General features: G+C 39.6%; 1 protein-coding gene, 1 long non-coding RNA gene and 1 pseudogene across 2 annotated transcripts in view; 1 reads left to right on the top strand and 2 right to left on the bottom strand.

Annotated features, from left to right (window-relative positions):
- Positions 1-953: 953 nt before the first annotated feature.
- Positions 954-12,042, top strand: LOC119537749. Its single transcript, XR_005217458.1, has 4 exons — positions 954-1,797; positions 2,353-2,441; positions 9,026-9,236; positions 11,799-12,042. It is a non-coding gene; the product is annotated as an uncharacterized LOC119537749 (long non-coding RNA).
- A 1,765-nt stretch (positions 12,043-13,807) lies between these two features.
- LOC119538712 lies at positions 13,808-14,704 on the bottom strand (annotated as a pseudogene).
- Positions 14,705-16,428: 1,724 nt separating this feature from the next.
- The window catches only part of NXPE2 (neurexophilin and PC-esterase domain family member 2), a 31,168-nt gene continuing 29,330 nt past the window's right edge, over positions 16,429-18,266 (bottom strand). Inside the window, 3 exon segments of the mRNA XM_037840091.1 lie at positions 16,429-16,964; positions 17,351-17,380; positions 17,383-17,565. Of these exon segments, the coding sequence (XP_037696019.1) occupies positions 16,429-16,964; positions 17,351-17,380; positions 17,383-17,565 (749 nt within the window).

The following is an 18,266-nucleotide window of genomic DNA, read 5'->3' as shown; positions in this document are numbered from 1 at the left end:
CATTTCTGCTTCAGTCAGCCAGCCTCTCCTGGGGAGTTCTTCAAAGACCTTCATCGGAGTTGCCAGCTTGCTGCCTGCCCTACGGAATTTGGACTTGTGCATCCTGCCCTACGGAGTTGGAACTCATGCATCCTGCCTTATGGAGTTTGGACTCATGCGTCCCCACAATTGCATGAGATACTTTTAAAAATCTCATATTTACTGATATCTCCTGTTGGTTCTGTTTCCCTAAAGAACCCTAACTAATACACAATGTATCCAAGAAGCTCAATGAACTCAAGATAGAATAAATTCGGAGAGATCTATACCTAGACAAATCATAATCAAAGACAAAGACAAAGAAAGAATTGTGAAAGCAGTAAGAGAAAAGTGACTCCTCATATACAAAGTATCCTCAATAAGGTTGACAGCTGATTTCTCATCAAAAATCATAAAGGCCAAAGGCAGTAGGGTGGCACATTCAAAGTGCTGAAAGAAAGACTGTCAATCAAGATTTCTATATCTAGCAAGACTATCCTTTAAAAATGAAAGAAAAAATAAGACATTCCCAGACAAACAGAGAAAATTCACTGATAGTAGAGTGAATGCCCTACAAGATATAATAAAGAGAGTCTTTCAGGCTGAAAATAAAGGACACTAGACAATAAGTTGAATCCACACAAAGGAATAAAAAGCACAAGTAAAGAAAAGTACACAGGTATATATATGATACATTATAAATTTATTTTTTATTTATAGCTCTTTTCTTCTCCTACCTGTCTGAAAGACAACTGCAAATGCAATGATTATAAAACTGTGTTAATGGACTTTTAATATATAAAGAGGCAATTTGTATAACAATAAAAGCACAACAGGAATGAAGCAATAGTGGAGAACAGTTTTTGAATACTACTGAAATTAATTTGATAATACACCAAACTAGATTTTTGTAAGTTAAGATGTTAACTGTAATCCCCAGTGCAACCAATAAGAAAATAACTGAAAAATATATTAAAAGAAATTACAAGATAATTAAAATGGTACACTAGGCAATACCTATTGGCAAAAAAGAAGACAGTAATGAAGGAATAGAAGAATAAAAAAGACACAATGACATACAGAAAACAAATAGCAAAATGGCAGACATCAATCATACATTATCAAAAACCTTATGTGTTCAGCCATATTGAGAAGAGTTCTAACAGAGAATTCAAAAAAGGATTTTGTAAGTACATAGAAAATTATGCAAATAACAAAAGGTAATTAACACCAAGAAAAATGAAATTTGTGTAAGGAATGGCATGTAATTCATCTTTGAGAAATATTTATGTAATCCTAGTAATGTAAACCCCTGTACAATGAGCCAAACTTGTGGTCTTCTGAAAGAAGAAGTGGAAGGATGTGTGAATGTACATCTGTGTGTGTGGGTGGAGAAAGATAAGAGAAATAAACATTTATCTTCCTAAACAGCGGGCCCATGAATATAAAAAATGGAAACACCAAATACAGCTAAGAGACTTGAAGTGGTTGCCTTTGTGTCGGTCAGAAAAGAGACATCCGTTACCACCTCCAGGAGTGGGGACCTCACTGCATGAGGGGAGCAAAAGGCTTAACAACGAATGGCACCAGGAACAACAGCCCCAGGGACCCACTCTCCTCAGGGTCTGCAGGTGTGGGGTGTCACCAGCAAAACCCCGACTCCCACAGGCACTGGATACAGCAGCATTTATTCACGTGGAGGAAAGTCAGAGCAAGGTCAGCTTCACTAGCGGGAGTCAGCCCCCCAGGGCCAGCAAGTATCAATCTGCAGTGAAACAGGTAGGGATCTATGTACTTCCCACTAGTGCCATCGTGGAGGGCTCTCATTCACTCCCTGCCAGGAACAGATATACCAGTGGTGGTGGGCTGGGTGCCATAAAACACACAGACTTGAGCCAGACAGTCCCGTGGATGTTTACATGGGGCCACTGTCTGCTAGCGGATGAGTTGTATCTTCAGGCCGATGCATCCGGTCCCAAGCATAGGATTTATTTGTGTGTCTCGGGGAAAGGCGGTAGGGTGTTCTCAGATAGTCCCCTAACACCCTTTGGAGATCGGGATTTGAGGGGGAAAGAGGAGTAATGTCATTAGGGATTGGTATTTTTCATTATAAGTTATATCATTATAATGAAATTATATGTCATTATCTATATACATATATTATTTTGATTAAAAATTGAGATAAAACTAAATATTTTAGTTTACCAGCTTTGCACCCCAAAATAATTATTTTATAACATATTCTAAAAGGAGGAGATAGAAATGAATTCAGAGGAGACACCCATTGTAAGATGTATAGCCACCCTAACTGCTGGCTGTAACCTTGTTTATTAGCAGGTGAAGGTGACTGGAGTGTTATCAATGCTGAAATGTTGAAGCTCTGTGGCTTTTCTCTCTCTGGTAGGATAAGAGGATGATAAAGGGTAAGAGAACTTCCCCCGTAATTCACTCAGGGGTAGGGGAGGAGAATCTAACTGGGAGGTGGGCTGTCATGATACCATGGTGGTGTCGTTAGAATCTGGTTTAGGAATCATACAGAGCTGAGCTTAAATCACCTGCTATTGGTTTGCCCTTCATGTGACCTTGAGCCATTTACTTATCCTCTTTGAACTTCAGGTTCCTTTTCTGTCACATGGTGATAAGAATGGTCTCCACCTCATAGAGTATGATGGTTGTTATTGTTATTTCCAATTGGCATGACATTTGATTTTACAGAGGACCCTTAGGCAGTTGTTTAGTGTCCAATTATCTTCTTCCATAGAGAGCACTATTGATAAATTCTGAGGAAAAGAGAGATGACAGCTAGGAAGAACTTAGAAGCCTAGTCAGGAGAGGTTTCTGTACATGAGAGATCTGTTCACAATGGACATGCGAGAACCAAGGGGTGCCATATTGCTTATGCTTCTGCATGCACTCCCTCATTTTATGTTCACCATCCTAGGATCTCATGTTTTTACAGTTGAAGGAAAATTGCACGTAAGTTTTTGTATTGATATTTAGAGTAGTTGGTTGGATCATTTCTCCAACCTCCTAAGACTCCATAAAGCTAGGAAATGATTGCTCACTCAATTCATCAGAGAAGGAGGTGGGTGCATTTGAAAATACATGGGACCAGGCTGGCCAAAATAAATCTGTCTCCTTATGAAGGGAGCTCTGATTTTGGATATAGCAGGTACATGCTCTAGGAATTCAAAACTGCCTGCCAATATCAATCTTAAAGCTCATCTTGAGGATCTTTCCATCTGAATCCCTCAGGAATTTTTGACATATGACTTAACTTTGAGTTTTTCTCTCTCTCCTTGCCTACTCTCTGCCCACCCCATGGATAATTTATTACTATGTGTTTTTGATATCACCTCCAAACCTATGCTTTCCATATCTCGGATTTCAAAAACTTGAAATAATTTTCCTTTCTTTCTCCCTTTTCCCCTTCCTTGCCAACTTCCTACCCTCTGTCCTTGAAGTTTTTCAAGCATATGCTAAAGTTTAGGGGACAATGTACTGAACATCCATGTACCCACTGCCCAGTTTCAGAAATAAAATTTTACAAATAAAAATAAAGCTCTCTGTCTTCTCATCTCCAAACCAATTCCCCTCTTTCCCCACTACCAGAGGCCTCCACTATCCTGAATTTCGTATTAATCATCTCTATGCATGATTTTATAATTTTACCATTTATGCACGTAACCATACATATATATGATACTACTTTGTAGGTTTTAAAACTTTATATGACCCTGGCAGTGAGGGATTGGGAGTACTTTTTGACCAAAGGGGGAAAAGAAAGGCAATAAAATAAGGTTTTAGTGGCTAAGAGAATTCAGAGTCAGGAGGTTGTCCTTGAGTTTACTCCTACGCAAGCCTCACCCAGATAATGCCAAATGACCACAATATGATAAGCCCAAGTCAACAGTAGTCCCGAAAACCTTAAAGAATACCCAGATCCCTATCTGAGATTCTATAAAGGTTTCACTCACTAAGTTTATTCTTCAGAAACTTAAATCCTTCAGAGAGCTCCTATGCCAGCTAAGTCCCCAAACCCAGAGACAGTAGCCTCTTCAAGAACATCAACTACATGTGTCCCCTTTGCTCATAAAGTTGACACCCCTTTTCAACATGAGCAGGTTAGGGTGTCACTGCCCAGACATCCCTGAAGATGAGGAAAGTGACTGAACTAGAGGACGGGGTAGCGACAAGATGGAATTTAACACAGGATTATGAATACTGAATCTTTATATCATTTTCTTTTTCTTAGTTGCTAGGGTATTAGGCTAGTTAGAAGGAAAGAATTGAAATGGTGGAACTGTAACCCATAGCATCCGTTGAAATTTGTTCTATAGCTACTTGTTAAATAGTGATTTGAAAGCTATACCTTTTTGTATAAATGTTGTATTTCACAATAAAGAAATAACTGAAACTAAGGTAGTATAACTCATAATAACTTCGGAAATTTTCTATATATCCAAATCACACTTTGAAAGATATTACCTTTTTGAATATATGTTATATTTCATAATAAGGAATAACTGAAACTGTGGAACTATAACCTATAATAGTCTTTGAAATTTGCTTTCTAACTACTTGTTAAATTGCACTTGAAAAGTTGTCACTTTTACGTATATATGTTATATTCTACAATAAAAAAAAACTTTATATGCATAGCTTCATACTGCATACTAATACATCCTGCAACTTCCATTTTTTTGCTCAACATTCTGTTTTTGAGAAGATAGAATTTTCAAATTTTTATTTGCCAAATAATGTCTTTAGACATTAAAAAAAGAACACACACTTTCCTATCATTTTATAAAAGGTGAAACTTCTATGTTCAGAATTAGAAATAATCTCAAAACAAAGAATAGTTCTTTGATCATTAAATTGTATATATTTCTCTTTATGGGAGGTACTGCATTGGTTCTGTTATTCTCTTTTACCTGGGACTAGTGAACATCTCATCCCAACCCAAGCACAGGCAATGGGCCAGTAAGTCTTATATGGATCCCTGCTGATCTCTTTAATAGCAGCCCTGGGGCTGTAGGAACTGGGAGGAACCCTAGGCCAGAAGGCAGCACAACATTTCAGGGTCCTTGTTTAGAGTCAACCTCACAGATACCTTTGTCTTTATGGACGCCACGTTTCCACTGCATTAATGTGGGAAAAACCTTCAGACTTTTTACAGATGTCCTTCTCTACTCCCCTAGAATATTGCATTGTAGAATCCATACTGTCTTCCCTGACAAAATCTCCAAGCCCCTCTTCACATGTTACGCCCATGTGGCACCTAGGTAAATTGTCTCAGAAACAGAGCTCCCCAAACTATATAGGTAAATTAAACTTAAATAGACATTTTGCTAGTAAATATGAAAACAAGGATCTTCCAGGAAATGTTAAAACGATCATTTCTTTTTTCTCCTCTTTTTGATTCTCACTTCTTTCAGTTCAAGCTTTCCCACTTCTTTTTCTCCACTGTGTACATTTCTAGGAAACTCTTATTTTTATTTCCCGTTTCTGTTTTATTTTTCCTTTTGAAATGCTTTTCTCTTTTCCATTTACTTTTCCTTATCTTAATTCTATTCATGGGCAATATAATATAGTAGTTAAAGACACAAGCTCTGGAATCAGATCTGTGTTCAAATCCTACCCTGCCACAGACGATCAGTGTGATTTATTTCACCTCTCCCTGTCCCAGTTTTCTTACCTGTAAAATGGGCATACTTTTAATACCTGCCTCAGGGGTTATTATGGGAAGTAACTGAAATAATATCAATACTAAAAACCTTTTGCATGGTAACTGACACGTAGTGAACACCCAAAAGCTATTAAATATCATTACCATCTTTTTTTCTCTGTATTTTCCTTTCTTTTCTGTATCTCGTCAGCTCATTTTCCACTTGTTTTTCTTCACCTCACTTTCTGACTTCCTTGATCTGTGTCATAGGTGTGCCCCCAGCTACCTTTCTCTAGCAATGGGGCATAATCCAGCCAAGAAATGGCAGCAAGTGATATACATACAGTTACAAGCCCACCAATATAGATAAAAACATAGAGATGTGTTTTGTGATTTGAACGAAGTATCCAATGTTCGTTGTCATTCCATTATAACTCTACTTGGAAAGATCATTTATTGTGCCCTGAGGTCCGGAGAGCAACAAAGACTGATTTGAGAATTTTTTAAAAATTCATGAATTCACTAAGCCAGACAATGTCACATGAACACTCTTCCCAGCTCAGATCACAGAGCACTCTGAGAACCATAATGTAGAGGAAATCATCTAAATGTCCTGCTGGAGGTGAGAAAAACAGTTGGGGAAAAGGAAAAAATATGGCAGCAGGAAGGGTGACAGACTTTGACCATGAGCCCTACCTCGTCAAGCTCTCCTTGCTGGGGGGGCTTGGTGGAGGGGCGGCAGCTGTACCCCTTCTGCTCATCCACCACAGGGATGGGGTGTCTGCTCTCTGCAGGGCAAGGAACCCTTTCTTAGGTTCCTCCCAATCCTCTCTGAGTGTGGCCTCAGGACCAAATGACAAGCTCACTGTGCCTGGACCCAGGTGCAGTAAAAATAGAAATATGTGAGTCAAGCATGTAATTTTAAATTTTCTAGTAGCCATATTAAAAAATAAAAAGGAACCAAAGAAATTGACTTTAATAAAATATATTACTTAACCCAGTATGCCCAATATATTATCAGTTCTACCTATAATCAATATAAAAATTGAGATATTTTACATTCTTTTCTTCTTTCTTAAATACTAAGTCTTTGAAATCTGGTGTGTAGTTGACAGGAGCAGCACACTCAATTGGTCTAGCCACATTTCAAGAGCTTGATAGCCACCCATGACCAGCGGCTATCGAATTTGATAGCACGGTTTTGACCAGATGCAACGGGTCTTTTCTTAGTTTCAGAGAAAAACACTTGCTTTCCAGAAAAATCAGCCTTCAGATACATCAAGAGATGCAGAAGGATGAGACTCCGCCTTGTGGGGCTTTTCCTAGCGGAGGCCTCCATTCCTACTACAGATCCACTAGCTCAGTGCCCTCCAGGTCAGCTGGGGGTCTATTTATAGGAACCCATTCATTTACCTTGTGCTGCTCTGACTTTATTTCCCTGAAATGACCCACAAAGGGGAACACCCAGAGAAGCACACCGCCTAGAAAGCAAGTTAAAGGGTTTAAAGAGAAGAGAGTATTAAACTCTCAAATGCTGCTGAGAGGAAAGAAAAGAACTGAGACTTCCTCACTGTGGGGGTTGGAGAAAATCCCAGTAACCCCTAGCCTTGGGGCAGACACAGCCCTCACTCACTGCAGGCCTAGAGAAACATGTCCAGGGACCTCAGGGTCCAGGCAGGAGTGGGCGTTCGGCCTGGGTTTGAAGGAAGAGAAAAGCAAGAGAACAGAGGATGTCAGTTTAAGAGGGAGAGAGGGAAGGAAATCAGGGAAGGGTCTGCAGGGCCCTGAACACCTACCCAAGTAGGAATGGGGGACATCTGAGGTTTTTGAGTAAAGGAGGAGCCTCTTAGAAGATGCATATATTGGCCAGGTGGGTGGATATGGGAGAGGAGACTTTCGCCACCCAAGACCTGAACTCACCCTCGATATCCTGTGCAGCCTCTTGACTTTTCAGGCCTCCTCCTTTGCCAGAAACAGTGCAAGACCATGTGGAGCCAGATGTGCAGCACAGGCTCACTACCAGCAGTCATGGCTGGGCTGTCTACTAGTGGGTCATCTCCTTTGGGTACAGTCACTTGGCCACCAATGAAAAGAAAAGGGCTTCCAACAGGACCTAGGCACGGGGTGGCCTCAGAGAGACACCAGGACCAGACAGCAGGAGGTCTGGATCCCCCTCTCACATTCCACTCACCGTAGAGGGTCCCAACACAAGAGTGAGGCCAGGAAACTGCTTGAGAGGAGCCACATGACACACTGGGGGAAGCTGGCCTGAGACCCCCACTGCCGCAGCCACCAGGGGCAGGTTGAGCCCGTGGGCAGGTGGGCACCTGAGGCTGGCAGCTGTTGCTTCTGCAGAGCCTCCATCAGCCAGAAGGGGTTCAGTGGCTGATATTCACAGTCTCCTCTGATTCATACCAGGGCCTACACAGGTTACAGAATGGGCAGCGGTCTACCCAGGGCAATATGGGAAAGAGCAAAGGGCTCCCCACCCTCCAGGAGCCCTTGGCACCCCATCTGCTGCTGCTTCCCCTTATGCCTCAGCATTCACATGTTTTCTTTCAGGGACTCCTCAGGACTTATCTGTTTTAGCTAGTCTTTCTTGTTTCCTAGTATTATTACTAATTTATCCTTAAAATATTATTTCTGTTGTTTCTTTTGCTTCTTGAAGCTAATGAATGAGAACAAAAGAATAGAAATACTTAGTCACATTGAATTTAATTTATTAAAATTTGGCATCTTGGAGACGTTCTGTTGCATGGTTGCATGCTTTCTTCCCTTAAAATAATGATATGACTAATATATTAAACCAAGAATTTCATGCATAGGAGACATCAATGTTGTCAATGTTGACTTTTTTGATAAAGATAATAATAGCTTATAGCATTGAATACTTATATTGTGCCAAACATTTAACTATTTTAAATCAACCCTATGTGGTAGGTACTATGCATATCCATTTTACAGATGACAAAACTAAGGTACAGAGAGGTTAAGTAACTTGTCCAAGGACACAGAACTAGTAAAGGGACAAGCTGAGATTCAAATCCACCCCAGTCAGAGCCTAGTCTCTTAATCCCTATCATTGCCTCTAAAATGATGATGATGGCAAAGAGGTCATTCATTCATTGGGCAATACATTCATCATTTATTCATCCAGCAATTATATATTGAGTGGCTACTATATGCCACACAATTCTGCCAGGCATTGTAGATAGATGGATATATTAACCTAGGATTCTATCCTTAGAGTGGAATTTAGGAAACTTTTCTCCTTTGTCTGACTTATCCTCAGGGCAACCCACCCAATTCATTCTTCTTCCAAGTTTGTCCTTTTCCTAGGACCCCAGCCAACTACCTCAGATCTCAAACTCTCCCTCAGCACCAAACTCTTCTGGTAACCCAACTCTACAAAACAAACCAAGAAAGAGAATTCACTGGGTCCATACCTAGCCCAGGCTGAAGCGGAGAGGCTGTGGAAAAAATGAATGAGGAGGGAATAGGAAATCTTCTCCACCCTGCGACAGAGCCAGTGGAGGAAAAGGGGGGAAAGGTATGTGCCAGGCACTGGGTGGAACATTTGCTTGCACCTATTCTTAGAGTTCCCAATCCCTCCTACTTGAGAGGTCTGTGGTCAAGATTGGATTTGGATTTAGGAATGTTTAACCAGCGAGTGATGTTCTTTCTACTATGCCAGATGCCTTTTGGGATCAGGCAGTAGTTGCTGGAACCATCAGGCACCATCAGGTGAGAGCAGACTCTGTGCATCTCTTCCCAGCTCCACATTCAGTGACACAGTGACAGCTTGAAATCGGCCATGGTGGGAGTATTTACACCACAGAAATTAGCAGATGCTCCAAATCAGGGCTATTTGTCTGGTGAACTAGTTGTTCAACATTTACCAGCACATCACTGGGAGCTGACAAAACGGAAGACAGGTGTGTGAACCAGGTTGGAATGAGTTTCAGCTGGTCACAGTGGCCCCAGGAAGAATTCTGTTAAGATGAGGCCTTGCCAGGTGATAGCCAGGTGCACCAGTCTCTAAGGGCTCTAACCAGGGTTTGGCCAACTTTTGGGTAAAGGGCTACATAGCAAATAGTTTGGGCTTTGTGGGCCACATATTCTTCTTTTTTTTATTGTTATAAACCTTCAGAAAGGTGAAAGCCATTCTTAGATCTTGGATCATATAAAAATAGCCTGGATTTAGCTCACAGGCCATGGTTTGTCAATTCCTGTCCTAAACTATCATCAGAAATATAAAGAGGCAGAAACTATTTTATCAGAATTATTCTTAGGAAAAGTATCCTATGTGACTGGAAGGAATACTTTAATAAACTGCTTTGAATTGGAGCATTGAAACACCACCTCTCTACTACCCAAGAGGCATAATCAGGTGACAATGACCTGATACCAAACTGCTTCCTTGGTAGGGGAGGTCTCTAATCACAGAGCTTTTAATTGGTTTAGTGGAATATGTATCTGTGGCCTCAGAGCTGAATGACCCAGGACAATAGGGGTGACACTGAGCTTTCTCTGCCTTACCACCATGCAGTCCTCAGCTTGCCTTCTCAATGCATGCTGAGCAAACACTTGAAAAATATTTGTGTGAAGTGGCACACAATGATTTCTCTGCCCAGGTCCCATCTTGCAGGAAGGACATCGTATAAAATATTTCTGAGATCCAGATCATTAAGACAAGAGGAGATAAAGAAAGGATACAGGAAACATGCCCACCCATACTCCAGAGCATTTCACTTTATCCCTCATCACTCATCCCCTATTCCTGGGGTAACCAATATGTAGGAACTAGAGTAACCTTTGTTGACAGCAGAATCCCCCTTTCATGAAGTGCAGTAGTAGAGACGTGTAACAACCTCGTTTCTTTTGAACCAGAGTAGGTGAGGTAGAGACAAGTTGCCAGGTGATGAGGCCCCACTGAGGTGGCTTTTAGTTGTCTCCTGTGCTGTTGAAGCTTCCACAAGGATCAGGAGGTACCCAGCCTTTGGGAGCTGCTTGCCTCCTCTTCCCACGGCCCCAGTGTTGGGATGAGGGTACAAGAGGAAGAGGGTATCAGATTCACTCAGCGATGGGCTTAGATGAGAACCAAGGAGGGATGTGGACAGGATAAGCAGACATGCATAAATCCTGCTTGACCACAGGGACTGCAATTGAGGGAGGATGCTTTAGGGTGTGTTTCCTAAATTGGTCCTATTGTCAAATGTCAGGATGGATGTATTAGAATTACCACTGGTAGACTGCAAAGGTTGCAGATTCTTGGGCATCACCCAAGAAAACTTTGATTTGGTTGGTCAGAAGTGAGGTCTGGGAATCATGTTTTTAAAAAACTACACAGGTAGTTGTGGTGCACGGTCAGATTGGGGAAGCTGTCTCCAAAGGCCCTTATTAGAGAGAGTGTTGATTCTGAGTGGGGCCTCCTGCAGTCTATCACAGGGTAGGAAGATGTTTGGGTAGTTCTCAAAGAAAAGCATTTAAACATTTTGGTTACTTATAATTCATAAATTTGAAATGTGGTTTAATTATGATTTTCCCACTATTCCTTTACATTCTTCATAAATTTTACTTTCTTAAAGTTGGCACATGTATCATAAAGTCTGTTTGGTCAATCTTGGCTAATATGCAGTTAACAGGGAGTGGTCTAGTCTTTGTGAATGTGTTTTTACATGGGCTTTTGTTTGTATACGTTAAATGTACATGTTTATTGGTTCCTATTATGTGATTTTATATCCTTGACATGTAAAAAGATGAATTAAAGGCTTAAGAGAGGATTATTATTGTAAATGTAGTGATAAATGATAGTGATTAGTAATATAAATACTACAATTCAGAATAATTCTTCAAACATAAAGTGAAGAGCTTCTTTTCAAATATTTGTGAATGTGGTGATTTTGTACAATTAAGCAAAAAAGAAAGTATTAAAAAGAGAAACAACCATGGATCTCTGATCATTGGATTTTACTAGATCAGTAATCTATTTGCCCTTGGGTATTTTTTTTTTAATGAAACTTTGTCAAATAGTATCTGGCAATAGAATCTGGCCCCAGGGGTGGACATGTGGTCTCGGCTGGATAATCAGAATAGTTTATCCCCACTGCAGGTGGTTCCAGTGTGGACATGTGACCCAAACCAGAGCAACCAGTCTTCTCTAAGATGTTTGTTTATAGGCATGATGAGAGGGTTCTATTCCTCTGGGATTGCAAGTCATAAGGATCGTGTAGCTTTTCAGCTGCCACATGTAAAGATTCTGCCTGAAAATGAAGCCAACAGAGAAAAAGCAGGGCCAAGAGATGATGAGGGAGTGCAGAGGGCTGACAATGTCCTTCAAGCATCTGGATACAACATCCCTCAACTTCTCTGCACTTGCTCTGAACTTTTCAGTTATGAGTCAATACATTCCTTCCCGCCCTGCCTTGGGCTAATTTAGGTTGGATGCCTATCACCTGTTTAAAAAAAGAAAGTCTCCTCTAACACAGAAGACTAAAGCCATTTGATGATTTTCAGAAAAAACAGTCACCTCTCTGCTAAAGCAATCTACCTTTCTTTAGAGCAAGAACGAAATATTGCCTCCCAATATAAACTTGATGAATTTCATCAATAAAGTCAAAGAAAAGACTGGAATTGCCAGTGTATCATTGAGTACTGCACTCCTCATAGTGAAAAAAGGTACAAGTCAAACCACTGGTGAGAAAGTTGTAAAACCAGCCACAAAGTTAATGACAAATATGGTTAGTGCTAAATCGAAGGAACCACTGGCAAAACTGCTTTATCAAATGACACTGTAGTGCAAACATAATGTCAACAGCATAGAATATGAAGAAAAGGTATGTGCTAGAATATATTTTGCTTTATAGTTGGGTGAAATCATTGATCTGCAGAGCATGAATAAGTTCTTGGCATGAATGAGGCATGTATAAGAGGCTGAAGCGCTTGATGATTTTTGCTTCTGATCGTCACTGAAAACTCATGCTGTGGGGAAAGAATTTTAATGTAGTTATTTTGTGAACTATTGCATAGAATGGAAAGAAGCACTGGAATCACTCACACGAGGTTAGCAGCTATGCATGCAGCAAGGCTTGTGCCTGAATGCCAGTCCATGTGCTGCTTTATTAATAGAGAACAGTTAGTTTTACTTTTTACTTTATTTTTTTAAAAAAAGCAAAAAGAAATATTCAGTGAATTTACTCAAATGAAGGAAGCTTAAATGATACAGAACTGAAAATACTAGAAATCTATCTACAATAAAAAGTTAACATAAATTAGCCAACTTCATGGACATTTCCAGTTAAGCATTCATACAAAAAAGTATTCACCTTTTAAAATTTTGTATAGGCATAACACATACATACATGACATGATGATTCTGGCAAAAAAAAAAAAAATAAGAGATACTAAAAATACTTTTAAGTTTTAAAAATGGTGTGCAATAGGTTTCAAATATCAACATTGTACGTGAATGTAAACCCCTGTTTTAATTCCATGATTTTAGCATGCCAGAAACATGTTTGGTTTTAAATTTTTTAACAGATATTCATATCACAACACATTGGCTTATTAATAATTAAGGCATTTTGCAAACATAGTATCTCAGTGTGGACAAAAATATTTAATACTGATTATTTGCTATGTTTTAATCTTTCAGTCTTTTCAACATAAGAAAATAGCTACACACATTTAAGTATTTTCTCATAAAACACAATTGTAAAAAATTAATGATGATTGGTCTTTGTGGTTCCTGGAAATAAATCCTATCTTATTTTTTTCACCTAGTATAAATTATATTCTTATGCAATATGCAGTATTGCATTAAGACCCAGTAGTTCTTAAACAATGTTACCAAATAACCACACAAACCCCAAATTCAGCAAAGGCAAACAATCTTCTTAATGCACTTTCACCTCACTGAAGCTGAAGCTGCTCCTTTTGGTTATTTTCCACTTCAATGTGAAGAAGATTATTAAATTTCATTAATGGTTTCATTATGTGGCTTTTTAAAGGAAAAAAATGGTTTTGATCTCTTTCACAGTTCTCAGATGAGACATTTTTTTGGAAATCAGGTAGTCCAGGGATATTCTGAATAACCAAGCACTCCTTAGTAGATGAAACCTCTCAATGCAATTGTAATAAATAAGCATCTACATCCTTAGCTACACTGCCAGTATATCCTGGAACCAAAGGAAGATGGTTTTCCTGTTCCCACAATCCATTTAACTGTAGTTTTAAAATCTGAACATTTCCATCATTTATAACTTCTGTCTTGTATGATAATTCTGACCACCACCTTCTTATGACTGCTTGAAGCCAGTTTTAACCAACTATTCCATATTCTTCAAATTTGCTTTTAAGTAGTGATTTTACTAGGGGCAACAAGTCTACACAGCAGCCAAGTGAGACGTATTGTTTTTCTTCCTGTGAACTATTGGTGAGCACAGGAAGGCAATCCACAACTCCAAGATCTTCTATCCTCAACAAATAGGCTACAGGTTCATGTATACTTCTCTTCCTCCAGAAAGTTAAAGCTACATTCAGTCTCAAATTCCTGCTGAACAAAACCTGTGCCATTGTTTTCATGGTCCTGAGAAACCTCAGAAAAAAAAACCACTATATTTTGACGATGGGTTTTCCGTCTGCGAAGAACCAGAATCACTGGAATTAACCAAATATGTCTGACTATCAAGGCGTAATTTTTCCGGCAGGTGGCTGGTACAAGCCACTTCATTTTCTTTATTTTCCATGTCACAGCCCCCACTTCCTGGGGACTGTTTTGTTCGGCAACAAGGATTTGGAAAAGGATGATAGACTGTGTTTCTGCAGTTTTTCTGGGCTTTTCACAGCTTCTCCAACTGTTCTATTTATATAAGCAGCCAACTGTTTTGGAGATTTCTTAACCTCCTTCATATTCTTAGTAGAGAAATTAGAGAAACTTCTTCTAGGAAGATCAATGGAATGATCCTCAATATTATTACAGAAGTTCCGTCTTTTAACATTGTGGGTTTCAGATGCCATAACCTCTTAAATCCCTCGCCTCGTGCCACCACGGTGCTTCACTTTAGCCCTTGCGCTGATGATGAACCGCGCCCGGCAGCCTAGAGCTTCCCTCGGATCCCGGGCAGGGTCCCACTCCGCGCCATTCACCGCCGGGATACCTCCCCCAGCGGGGCGAGAACAGTTTGTTTTTAACAATATGCTGCCTAATGTTATTCGGTGTGGAGGAAAACAAGAGAATTCAAGTCACTGATGCCTACTGAGCACCTAAGAATATTTCATTTCACCAGACTGAGCAAAGAAATGACACACTCTTGATTTCCACAATGAAGTTTATTTGCTATGAAAGGGAAAGACCACACGTGAGTTTTTGAAGAGGCTTGAGATGGTATCAGTACAGAGCCTATCTACAACTTCAAATTGCTCGCTTATGTCTTGTGTATTAGCAATAGCTGTTATCAATTTGAAGATTTTTTTACTCATCGTAAAAAGCTGAAAAATATCATTGGTCTTATCTTAAAACAGATATCCAAATGCTACAACAGAACATAAAAAAATACTCTTCATAGAAGAATGCAAGTAAATATTGTGCTGTCCAATAAAATACCACTAGCCACGTGTGGCTATTGAACACTGGACATGTAATTAGTGCAGCTGAGGAACTGATTTTTAATTTTATTTGATTTAAACTTAAACGGCCACATGTGACCAATGGCTGTTATATTGGACAGTGAAGCTCTAGAGCAAGAGATGTACTAGGTTTTCATTATTCTGATCTGATTGACCACATCTCAATCAGGCATTCAATTTTGTTGGGGTGGGAGATGGGGTGGAAGGCACACTGTAGAGTGATACAAACTTCATTGCATTGGGGAAAGAGTAGTGCTATGCAAACTAGAAACTGTGTCGTCTTGGAACTAGTTTGAAGGAATATGAGGTGGCCTTGGTGGGAAAATCAAAACTCATTTTTAAACATTAAAGGGGGCAATGGTTGGAAGAATAATTAGATTTATTGTGAAACTTCCTATAGGAAGAATTAGAACCAATGGGTAGCTTGATATAAGGAAGAAGTTTCTGATGTGAGTTCCTAATTTAGAGGAGTCCAGTCCCGAGCTATATGACCTGGCATTTGTATTGCAGTTATATCATTATGCTTTCACCTCCTTTCACTAAAAAACACAGTCCCAACAGAGAAATCCTCCTTGAGTAACAATATCCCCACTCTTGAGACCCAGAGTATATTAATAGAAAGGGTGGATACTTTTAAGCTGAGAGGAAGATCTAGAGACAAAGCTTGTAAAATCATCTGAGGTCCTCTGGAGGGGATCTTACCTCGAAGTTTTAGGGTCCATAAGAATCAGAGTTCTAGGGTCTGTACATTTCAGTGAGCTTGTGGGTTTTGGACTGTGGGCCCTGATTTTTACTGGAATCTAGAAAACAGCTGGTTACTAAACTCCAAATAATTTTCCTGTGCTAGAAGACTGCTATTGTGATTTTACTAAGTCTTCCCCTATACACCACATTTTTTTAAACTTGAATCATTCAGATCACTCATTTCTGGGCCATACATTTCTTACAACTAAACTGTAAATGGTGATGTTTTGCTATTCAGTTAAACTTAGCACTGGAGAGATTCCTTTAAATTTGGTTTCTTCATATCTCGGACTCCACTGGACTATCATGCCGTGCATGTGTGCGAGGTCACCTATCAAGAATGGCCAGTGCTGTTTTTCTGTGCTTTGCCTCTAGCAAATGTAGTTTAAGAACATATTAATCTGATTTCCAATCACATAATCAGGTGGGTGGGCAGCATTACTGTTATATGCAATAGTCATGTCCCAGGCATCAATGATTCCCACATTGAGATCCAAGAAAATATCCCTCATGATCAGATTCTGAACATGGCCGTGAAAGTCACTAAACATCTCTGCATTTAGATACAGCTCCCTGGTGTTTTCAGTTTTGAGGATGACTTTGGTCTCTGGGCTTCGCAGGAACAAACGTTCAATGGCTTTTTGAACGTTGATGGCCCTACGGATGAAAATTTTGATTGGAAAGGGTCTAAAGTGCTGGCCAAGGGTAATGACAATGGCTGTGTCGTTGTCTCCAGCTACTCGGTCAATTTCCCGCGGGATATAGTTTTCGTCTTTCACTGAGAACAGATTTTGGGTAATAAATGGATGACCGTGCTTTTTCCACTGAATCAAAATATGTCTTTCGGCATCCAGAAGCACATGTGTTTTAAAGATCCCGGTTCCGTGGTGATCAAAAAATTTTAGGGCTGATGGAAAACAAATCAATAGCTCTTTTAACAAAGGAAAAACTTACATAATTTTAAAATGCACACACTGTCTGCAAAGGTCTAACCAAGATGGCTTCTGACTGGAGCCCTGCTGCCCCCGGGAGACAGAGGACCTTACCAGAGGCATTATACTCTAAACAAAATTTTGAACTTCTCATCAGAATTTATGAAGAGGTAAAAAATGTTAATATTTCTTGTGAATGAGAAAGTAACATAACTTTGTATTACAAGTCAAAATCCAAAAGCTTGACCCTTTAAAAAATAACAATAAAAGGAAAAGTAAACACCAGAAAAAAAGAATTCTAATTATTATCAAAATGCCTCAAAAGTCAACTATAATTTGAAAATAAAAATGAAATACATACTTTTCACAACTTTTTGTAAGTAGTAAATCACTGATGCAGGGTTGAATCTCCCATGAGGTAAATAAGTTTTCTTTTCAAGCAGTCATTTATATTTTCTGTTTCCTATAACTCCATCTGTTTGCAAAATGTTGTAATCCACTCTCTTTTCAAAGTATAACCACTGGGGAAAGGAGTCTTCATTCCAACCTGACATTTCTTTTTTATGTTCTCACTCTCTGGTGATAAAAGTCCCCACGGTGAGTAAATTTTATTACCACGAATTATTCAGAACCACCTTTTTCGTTTTCTTCCTTCTTTCCTTTCCTTCCTCCACCTTTCACTATCTTCCCTCCCCCTCTTCTCTTCTTCTGTGTCTCTGCCTTCCTCCCTCCCCAAATATTTATTGAGCACCAGCTGTGTTATAGCCACTGGCCTTGGGAAATAATAATTTAAAAAATATATTCCTTTATCTGGTTCCCAGCATTAGGCCAACAGAATATCTATATTTATCTCACATCTCTGCACTGAAAAATACCTCTAACAGGATCATGGTAAAGGAATGAATTAACATTTCTCATGAATAGTTTTTCCTGGAGAGGGGCTGAGTTTTTCTCTTGTGAGTTCAGTGTCTCCCTAGACCTCTCTCCAAAGCCACTCAGTAATGAGACTGCCACACAAAGTCAGGAGGAAAACATGTGGTTGCAAACTTGCAGGGTTAGTGGCCCCACTGAATATTGCATTGATGAGATTGGCCTTGCTGAATTGGAAAATCTCCCCCTTCTCGAACCAGTTTCTTCTTACAGAAGCTTGAACATGTTTAGGAGATGTGTCACATGTTGTTTATTTTGGGTGCACCAGAATCACATTCCCTGGTTAATCGATGAACCTCTTGAACGTTTAATTGTTGTGCCCAGAACTGAACATAATATTCTCAGTG

The sequence above is a fragment of the Choloepus didactylus genome, chromosome 6 (assembly GCF_015220235.1).
Source record: "Choloepus didactylus isolate mChoDid1 chromosome 6, mChoDid1.pri, whole genome shotgun sequence".
Taxonomy (NCBI): Eukaryota; Metazoa; Chordata; class Mammalia; order Pilosa; family Megalonychidae; genus Choloepus; species Choloepus didactylus.
This window is presented reverse-complemented; position numbering and strand designations above follow the sequence as displayed.